This window comes from Silurus aristotelis (genome assembly GCF_946808225.1).
Source record: "Silurus aristotelis genome assembly, chromosome: 2".
NCBI classification, from domain to species: domain Eukaryota; kingdom Metazoa; phylum Chordata; class Actinopteri; order Siluriformes; family Siluridae; genus Silurus; species Silurus aristotelis.
In genome coordinates this window covers 397,150-408,283 of record NC_139575.1, presented here as the reverse complement: position 1 = coordinate 408,283, position 11,134 = coordinate 397,150, and the positions used below count along the sequence as shown (strand labels likewise).

The 11,134-nt window shown below is 44.0% G+C and overlaps 1 protein-coding gene across 2 annotated transcripts in view; it reads right to left on the bottom strand.

The window, feature by feature from the left end:
* pfkfb4b (6-phosphofructo-2-kinase/fructose-2,6-biphosphatase 4b) overlaps positions 1-10,911 on the bottom strand; it is a 32,454-nt gene extending 21,543 nt beyond the window's left edge. For both annotated transcript variants that reach the window (XM_083563387.1, XM_083563388.1), the window contains exon 1: positions 10,660-10,911. In XM_083563387.1, the coding sequence (XP_083419513.1) occupies positions 10,660-10,783 (124 nt within the window). In that variant the 5' untranslated portion in view covers positions 10,784-10,911. The remainder of the gene's footprint in view (positions 1-10,659) is intronic.
* Between the last annotated feature and the right edge of the window lie 223 nt (positions 10,912-11,134).

The following is an 11,134-nucleotide window of genomic DNA, read 5'->3' as shown; positions in this document are numbered from 1 at the left end:
CTCTCACACACACACACACACACACACACACACACTCCTCTACACTCACACCACACACACACACACACTCCTCTACACTCGCCCCGCACACCACCAGCACACCGTGCCGGCGAGTCAAACTTTCAAACAACCTCGCGTTCATAGATTCCATGCTAAACACTCTCTCTCTCTCTCTCTCTCTCTCTCTCTCTCTCTCTCACACACACACACACACACACACACACACACACACACACCAAACTCAAATTAACAACATATCAATTAGTTCTCCATCAATTACAACACAAATAATGTTATTAAAACACCACTGTAATTCAAAAGACTCCAAATCATTCATTAGTTGATGAAACTTCAACACTCACTCGAGCTTTTAAAAAAGCTTTAAAAACAGTTACAACATCTAGATTTGGTCTGTTTTCAATTCTGTTTCTCCTTGTGACATATATTACAAGTAATGCCCCTTTATTTAAGATTCTGACAAAACACTTCTACAGCTCTTTTTCTTCAGCTAAACTCAGATCCATCTCTTTTAGACCTTCTATATCCAGCAGTGTGCTACACATACCTCTTAAAACAGGAGAAATGGTGAATTTGGGAAAGGGCTCTTTTATATCTGGAATCTGACTTCCATCAGCAAAGTTTTGTAACAGAATTAGTTCTTCCTCTGTTAATCTTTTTTTCCAGAGTTTTAAAATAAATTCAGTTTGGCATGAGGATCTCTGACCTAAAATAGTGGCCAGTGCAAGATCATCACTTAAATAAAGCCCAGACATCAATGAAGTTCCTTAACTTCTTCATACCAGAGCCACAAAGTCTTAATGAAAGACCTGGCAAACACTCATTTGATAAGTCAAAGTGAGATCCTTTAACCAAAACCTCCTCAAGCAACCAAAACAATGACTCTGTCTTACAAACTCTGATCAAACTGAAACGTTCCAACATTTTAAATAGTCCATGATAAAAAGAAGGAAGTCCTTTGAAATTCAATTGTTTGTGATCCGTAAATACCAGAGTTCTGTCAAGTCCAAGTCCATCGATCCTCTGTAATATGCTCTGAGCCACATTTCTCAAAACTAGATCTTCAGGCCCAGTTAACAGTCTCTGGATAAACTGCAAGTAAAAAGTTGCAAGTCTACTAAACAGTTGCACCAGACTTTGACCTCCTCCTTCCACAGGCAAGAAAAGTACGCTTTGAGGGACCCAGTGAAGCCGATCCCCAAAAAAAAGCCCACCAGTGTTGCTTGTATTCTGGAAAGCAGACCAGAAAGAGGGTCTATACACACCAATCTGTGCCACAATGTTGAAGCTGCCAAATTGTTCATTATTAACCTGTTAGCCTTCGACACAGATTTTGCGACTCACAGCTGAAATGCCCTACCTAACTTTAAATGTTAACAGTTCCTGATAAAAGTGGGCTTCATACACAATTTAAATATCTCTAAAAAAGAAGACACTTTGAGCTTTACTGTCCATTATTCACTGTTGATATTGTTAAAAAAAATAATAAGTTATAGATGATCAAGTAATGTAGAAATATATAAATACATGAAATCTGTCCCATAGCAATCCAGAAAAGTACTGGGTTGAAAGCCACATGTCTCATGAGTTTATATTTTAAATTGAATGAAGATATAATTAAAAAAAGGGATTCCTACAAACATTTATCTGATACTATGTCTGTTTCGCCCCACCCCACCCCACCCCACCCCACCCCACCCAAATTTTAGGACTCACAGCTGAAAACATGTACCTAAATTTAAATATTCACAGTTCCTGATAAAAATGTGCTACATACACAATTTAAATATATTTGGAAAGAAGACTCTTTGAGCTTTAATGTCCATCATCAAAGTTGATATTGCTTAAAAAGATTTTAAGTTATAGATGATGAAATCCCATAGATATACAAAAAGACTTTTGTTCTACATGTTTGGGGCATGTTGATTTGGCATTCATATTGATGGCCAGGCAGACAAGCTATTGTTCTACAGTCATGACCATTCATATTAATGTCCGGCCATTCCAATCTAAACAATACACACACACACACACACACACACACACACACACACACACACACACACACACACACACACACACACACACAAACTTACTTTTCAAGCATTTCTCTTATAAAAACAAACAGGCAATAAAACCAATAAAATCGTATAAAACTATAAAGGGAGATTTATTGTAACTTACAGATGTAGATCTCCAAGTCTCTGTTGTTGCTCCGCCCCCAAAAATATTTTCCACATCGCTGCTTTTTTTTGCAAATCTCAGATAAAATAACTTATTTGATTGTTTTTTTTTTGTTTTTGTAAACAAAGTGCAGTTAGCGCGAGCTATAAACAGCTGTTTATGTTGACCTGAGAGCCGCATCACTTCCTGGTTCGTCACTGCTTCTTCGCTGCTTCAGCCAGTAAGAGTTTCTAAAGTGTAATAAAACTAAGCCTCACACACGTGGAGAATAAAATCCTCCCATATATCGTTCGAATCCTGCATATTGGCTACATTGTCCATCAGTCATTTTGTTTTCATAATGTTACTGGCTGAAAATAAAAGGTTTGAAATGAGAGGCGGAGCATAAAAAAACATGGCGACACCTGCAGAGAGAGAGAGAGAGAGAGAGAGAGAGAGAGAGAGAGAGAGAGAGAGAGAGACTCCACCCAAGATTTATACTCTTTTACTTTTATTATCATTTTTTTTTTACTTTTTTGTGGTCTCAACCGTTTTGTACCACTATATTCTACCAGCCATATTTGTTTTTTGTTACCAAGAGGTCGTTTTTTATGTGAAAGTTCTGTGACGTAAACATCGGAATAAACATCTAAATGACAACACTATTGTTTGTTTGGAGCAGAAATGCTTTACGGCATGTTGTTCACTGGACCCTTATCTTTCCTAATAAACCGGGATTAGCAGCAGTGGATGTGTTTGTGACTCAATATTACAATAATAATGTAATAATGCGTTAATGCATGTTGTTGTTGTGTACTGCTCACACACATTCAGCAAATACATTCATTATACGTTTTCCATTGAAAAACAGAGATCTGAAATCACTGCTTGAGACTGAGAGCTTTAAAATGATGTATAGTGACTCATCTTTACTCTTCTCCCTTTTTATTTAATTTATTGCTAAACATTAACAGCTGAGAACAATTGGCGATTAGTTGCGTTCACGCAACCACGACGCCTAAGAGGTTAAAACACGTCCTCTAAAGGAAAGTTGTGGATGAATCCACTTCCATTTTTTTTAAAGTCCAATTTCTTGGGCAGGACAGTAATACAGCTCTCCTACAGCTCACTGGTAAAAAAAACCCCCCTCAGCTATACTCTTATTGAGAACATCCAAGAGATCCTCACCCAACACCTTCCAAAAGGCTTTATAAAACTTGAGAGTCCATCAAGTCCTGGAGCTTTTCCACTCTCTATAAACAGCAATGGCTTCCATAGCTCTTGTGCACACAAAACACCCATACTCACACCCACTCCCACTCCTATACTTACACACACTCCCAGACCCATACTCACACCCACTCCCACTCATATACTCACACCGTCATACTCACACCCACTCACACTCCTATACTCACACCCATACTCACACCCACTCCCACTCATATACTCAAAATGTCTCTCACACCGCCATACTCACACCCACTCACACTCCTATACTCACACCCATACTCACACCCATACTCACACCCACTCCCACAACCATACTCACACCCACTCTCACACCCATACTCACACCCACTCTCACTTCTCATTAACATCCCAACAGAATCAACAAACATTTTGTGATCAGAAAAAAGAATCTGTAAAGTGCACATTTTTCATCTTCTTTAACCTTTGTAAAAAAGATTTGACTTTATTAAAACAATAGTTACTACACGTCTTCCTTCTGCTCTTATTGTCCAGAGTTTCAACATTCTCACATTCATTAGTTTTAACGTTTCATTCCTCATCTTTACTTTATTCCTTATTCCTTTTTACTCACATCAACAGCCAATCCCATACTCACACCCACTCTCACACCCATACTCACACCCACTCCCACACCCACTCTCACACCCACTCTCACACCCACTCTTACACCCACTCTCACACCCATTCTCACACCCACACTCACACCCACTCCCACACCCACTCTTACACCCATACTCACACCCATACTCACACCCACTCTCACACCCACTCCCACACCCACTCTCACACCCACTCTCACACCCATACTCACACCCACTCCCACACCCACTCTTACACCCACTCTCACACCCATACTCACACCCACACTCACACCCACTCCCACACCCACTCCCACACCCACTCCCACACCCATACTCACACCCACTCCCACTCTCACACCCATACTCACACCCACTCTCACACCCATACTCACACCCACTCCCACACCCATACTCACACCCACTCCCACTCCTATACTCACACCCATACTCACACCCACTCCCACACCCATACTCACACCCACTCTCACACCCATACTCACACCAATACTCACACCCACTCCCACACCCACTCTCACACCCATACTCACACCCACTCTCACACCCATACTCACACCCATACTCACACCCACGCACACTCCTATACTCACACCCATACTCACACCCACTCCCACAACCATACTCACACCCATACTCACACCCACTCACACTCCTATACTCACACCCACTCCCACACCCATACTCACACCCACTCTCACACCCATACTCACACCAACTCTCACACCCACTGACACTCCTATACTCACACCCACTCTCACACCCATACTTACACCCACTCTCACACCCATACTCACACCCACTCTCACACCCATACTCACACCCACTCTTACACCCATACTCACACCCACTCCCACACCCACTCCCACTCCTATACTCACACCCACTCTGACTCCTATACTCACACCCACTCTCACACCCATACTCACACCCACTCTTACACCCATACTCACACCCACTCCCACTCCTATACTCACACCCATACTCACACCCACTCCCACACCCATACTCACACATACTGACACCCACTCCCACTCCTATACTCACACCCACTCTCACATCCATACTCACCCCCACTCTCACACCCAGACTCACACCCACTCTGACACCCACTCCCACACCCACTCTCACATCCATACTCACACCCACTCCCATACTCACACCCATACTCACACATACTGACACCCACTCCCACTCCTATACTCACACCCACTCTCACATCCATACTCACCCCCACTCTCACACCCAGACTCACACCCACTCTGACACCCACTCCCACACCCACTCTCACATCCATACTCACACCCACTCCCATACTCACACCCATACTCACAGCCACTCCCACTCCTATACTCACACCCACTCTCACAACCATATTTACACCCACTCCCACTCCCATACTCACACCCACTCCTATACTCACACCCACTCTCACAACCATACTCACACCCATACTCACACCCACTCTCACACCCATACTCACACCCACTCCCACTCCTATACTCACACCCACTCTCACACCCATACTCACACCCACTCCTATACTCACACCCACTCCCACTCCTATACTCACCCCCACTCCCAAACCCATACTCACACCCACTCACACTCATATACTCACACCGTCTCTCACACCCATACTCACACCCACTCCCACTCCTATACTCACACCCACTCTCACACCCATACTTACACCCACTCCCGAACCCATACTCACACCCACTCCCACTCCTATACTCACACCCACTCCCGAACCCATACTCACACCCACTCCCACACCCATACTCACACCCACTCTCACACCCACTCCCACACTCATACTCACACCCACTCCCACACCCATACTCACACCCACTCCCATACTCACACCCATACTCACAGCCACTCCCACTCCTATACTCACACCCACTCTCACAACCATATTTACACCCACTCCCACTCCCATACTCACACCCACTCCCACTCATATACTCACACCCACTCTCACACCCATACTCACACCCACTCCCGAACCCATACTCACACCCACTCCCACTCCTATACTCACACCCACTCCCGAACCCATACTCACACCCACTCCCACACCCATACTCACACCCACTCTCACACCCATACTCACACCCACTCCCACACCCATACTCACACCCACTCCCACACCCACACTCACACCAGCTCCCACACCCATACTCACACCCGCTCCCACACCCATACTCACACCCGCTCCCACACCCATACTCACAACCGCCCCCACACATATACTCATACCTACTCCCACGGCCACACCCATACTCACACCCACTCCCACACCCATACTCACACCCACTCTCACACCCATACTCACACCCACACTCACACCCACAGCCAATCCTATACTCAGACCCACTCCCACACCGATACTCACACCCACAGCCAATCCCATACTCACACCCACTCCCACACCCACACCCATACTCACACCCACAGCCAATCCCATACTTACACCCACTCCCATACTCACACCCACTCCCACACCCACTCCCACACCCATACTCACACTCACATACTCAACACATAAAGTACATGTGTGCAACCTGGTGCAAACAGTGCAAATACAAAACAAGACCATGCAGGACAAATACACAAAACAGCTCCGCCAGTAAACCTGTTGTGACAAGACAAAGTGAACGAAATTGAACAGTACAAAATGTCAACAAAAATGTTGTGCAAAAGAGCAAAATAGCAGCAGTTTATAAAAGATGAGCAAAAACAGCATGTAAACAGTTTATAGTAATGAAGTGATGTAATGTGGGTGGTGCTGAAGTCATGGGTGTGTGAAGTGAGTACGAGTGTGTGTTGAGTCCGGGTTGTACAGATCAGTCACACAGTTGTCTGTGTGTGTGTGTGTGTGTGTGTGTGTGTGTGTGAGAGTTCAGTTCAGTTCAGTGTACTCCACAACACTCCACAACATTGTACAACACTCCACTCCACAACATTGCACAACACTCCACACTCCACTCCACTACACTCCACAACACTCCACAACATTGCACAACACTACACACTACACTCCAAAACACTCCACAACATTGCACAACACTCCACACTCCACCACACTCCACAACACTACACAACATTGCACAACACTACACACTCCACTCCACAACACTCCACACTCCACTACACAACATTGCACAACACTACACAACATTTTACAACACTACACTACACAACATTGCACAACACTACACACTCCACAACACTCCACAACATTGCACAACACTCCACACTCCACTACACAACATTGCACAACACTCCACAACATTGCACAACATTGCACAACACTACCCACTCCACAACACTCCACAACATTGTACAACACTACACTCCACAACATTGCACAACACTCCAAACTACACTCCACAACACTACACAACATTGCACAACACTCCACAACACTACACAAAAACAACATTGTACAACACTACACTCCACAACATTGCACAACACTCCAAACTACACTCCACAACACTCCACAACATTGCACAACACTACACACTACACTCCACAACACTACACAAAATTGCACAACACTCCACACTCTACAACATTCCACAACATTGCACAACACTCCACACTCCACTACACAACATTGCACAACACTCCACAACACTCCACAACATTGCACAACACTCCACACTACACAACATTGCACAACACTACACACTCCACTCCACAACCACTGCAAAATGAGGATGGGTTCCCCTTTTAAATCTGGTTCCTCTCAAAGTTTCTTCCTCATTACATCTAAGGGAGTTTTTCCTTGCCACAGTCTCCACGGTGCTCATCAGGGATAAACACACCTTCACTGTTGATTTCTGTAAAGCTGCTTTGAGACAATGTCTGTTGTGAAAAGCGCAATAGAAATAAACTTGACTTGACTTGACTCCACACTCCACTCCACAACACTCCACAACATTGCACAACACTCCACAACATTCCACAACATTGCACAACACTACACACTCCACTCCACAACACAACATTGCACAACACTCCACAACATCCCACAACATTGCACAACACTCCACACTCCACAACACAACATTGAACAACACTACACTACACAACACAACATTGCACAACACTACACTACACAACATGGCACAACACTACACTACACAACACTACACACTCCACAACACTACACATCATTGCACAACACTACACACTCCACACTCCACAACACAACATTGCACAACACTACACTACACTACACTACACAACATTGCACAACACTACACAACATTGCACAACACTACACACTCCACAACACAACATTGCACAACACAACACTACACAACATTGCACAACACTCCACACTCCACAACATTCCACAACACTCCACACTCCACTACACAACACTACACAACATTGCACAACTTCACAACATTGTACAACACTCCACACTACACAACATTGCACAACACTCCACACTACACAACATTGCACAACACTACACACTAAACTCCACAACACTACACAACATTGCACAACACTCCACACTCCACTCCACAACATTGCACAACACTACACACTCCACAACATTCCACAACACTACACACTCCACTCCACAACACTACACAACATTGCACAACACTCCACACTCCACAACATTCCACAACATTGCACAACACTACACACTCCACAACACAACATTGCACAACACTACACTACACAACACTACACAACATTGCACAACACTACACACTCCAAAACACTACACATCATTGCACAACACTACACACTCCACAACACTGCACAACACTACACTACACAACATTGCACAACAATACACACTCCACAACATTGTACAACACTACACTCCACAACATTGCACAACACTCCAAACTACACTTCACAACACTACACAACATTGCACAACACTACACACTACACTCCACAACACTACACAAAAACAACATTGCACAACACTACACACTCCAAAACACTACACATCATTGCACAACACTACACACTCCACAACACAACATTGCACAACACTACACTACACAACATTGCACAACAATACACACTCCACAACACTACACAACATGGCACAACACTACACACTCCACAACACTACACAACATTGCACAACACTCCACACTCCACTCCACAACACTACACAACATTGCACAACACTACACACTCCACAACATTCCACAACATTGCACAACACTACACACTCCACTCCACAACACTACACAACATTGCACAACACTCCACACTCCACAACATTCCACAACATTGCACAACACTACACACTCCACAACATTCCACAACATTGCACAACAATACACACTCCACAACACTACACAATATGGCACAACACTACACACTCCACAACACTACACAACATTGCACAACACTCCACACTCCACTCCACAACACTACACAACATTGCACAACACTACACACTCCACAACATTCCACAACATTGCACAACACTACACACTCCACTCCACAACACTACACAACATTGCACAACACTCCACACTCCACAACATTTCACAACATTGCACAACACTACACACTCCACAACACAACATTGCACAACACTACACAACATTGCACAACACTACACACTCCACAACACTCCACATCATTGCACAACACTACACACTACACTCCACAACACAACATTGCACAACACTACACTACACAACATTGCACAACAATACACACTCCACAACACTACACAACATTGCACAACACTACACACTCCACAACACTACACAACATTGCACAACACTACACACTCCACAACACTACACATCATTGCACAACACTACACTGCACAAAATTGCACAACAATACACACTCCACAACACTACACAACATTGCACAACACTACACACTCCACAACACTACACATCATTGCACAACACTCCATAACACTCCACATCATTGCACAACACTACACACTCCACAACACTCCACATCATTGCACAACACTACACACTCCACAACACTACACATCATTGCACAACACTACACACTCCACAACACTACACATCATTGCACAACACTACACACTCCACAACACTACACATCATTGCACAACACTCCATAACACTCCACATCATTGCACAACACTACACACTCCACAACACTACACAACATTGCACAACACTACACACTCCACAACACTACACATCATTGCACAACACTCCACAACACTCCACATCATTGCACAACACTACACACTCCACAACACTACACATCATTGCACAACACTACACACTCCACAACACTACACAACATTGCACAACACTACACACTCCACAACACTACAAATCATTGCACAACACTACACACTCCACAACACTACACAACATTGCACAACACTACACACTACACTCCACAACACTAATTTTTAACTCGTCACTTTTCCCTCTGACAGTAAGCGGAGAGTCTTTGCGCATGCGCATTTGTCTGAGAGTGGTCTGATCTCTGAACGGCCCCCCAACACACACACACACACACACACACACACACCCCTGTCAGTGTAAAAACACGCGCGCGCTGTGGTCTATAATGAAGATATTATGTGTTTGGGTAGAGAGAGCACGCGCACGCTGTTCCTCACCTCTCCTCTGAGAAATGTGCGCTTCCGGAAGTCCGTTCTTGCAGGGGATCCATGTCTTATGCAGTGGGTTCTGCGCGAGCTCCCGGGGAAGAGCCACCGGAGTTCTATCAGTGGTGGAAGTCATACCGGTGCAGGTTCCATCAAACGCTGTACCTGAGAGAGAGAGAAGAACTGAACCTCAGCAACTTTCATCTGGAGCTTTATGTCACATCAGCTGAGGAACGGCGTAGGAACTCTTACCGTAATACCGCTCCACTGCGCGCACCCGGAAACATGCTGCACAACCCGGATACCTGATAATAACAACAACAACAATAATAATAATAATAATAATAATAATAATAATAATAATAATAATAATATCAATATTAACAACAATAATAATAATAATAATAATAATAATAATATCAATATTAACAACAATAATATTAATAATAATAATAATAACAACGACCACGACAGCAATAATAATAAT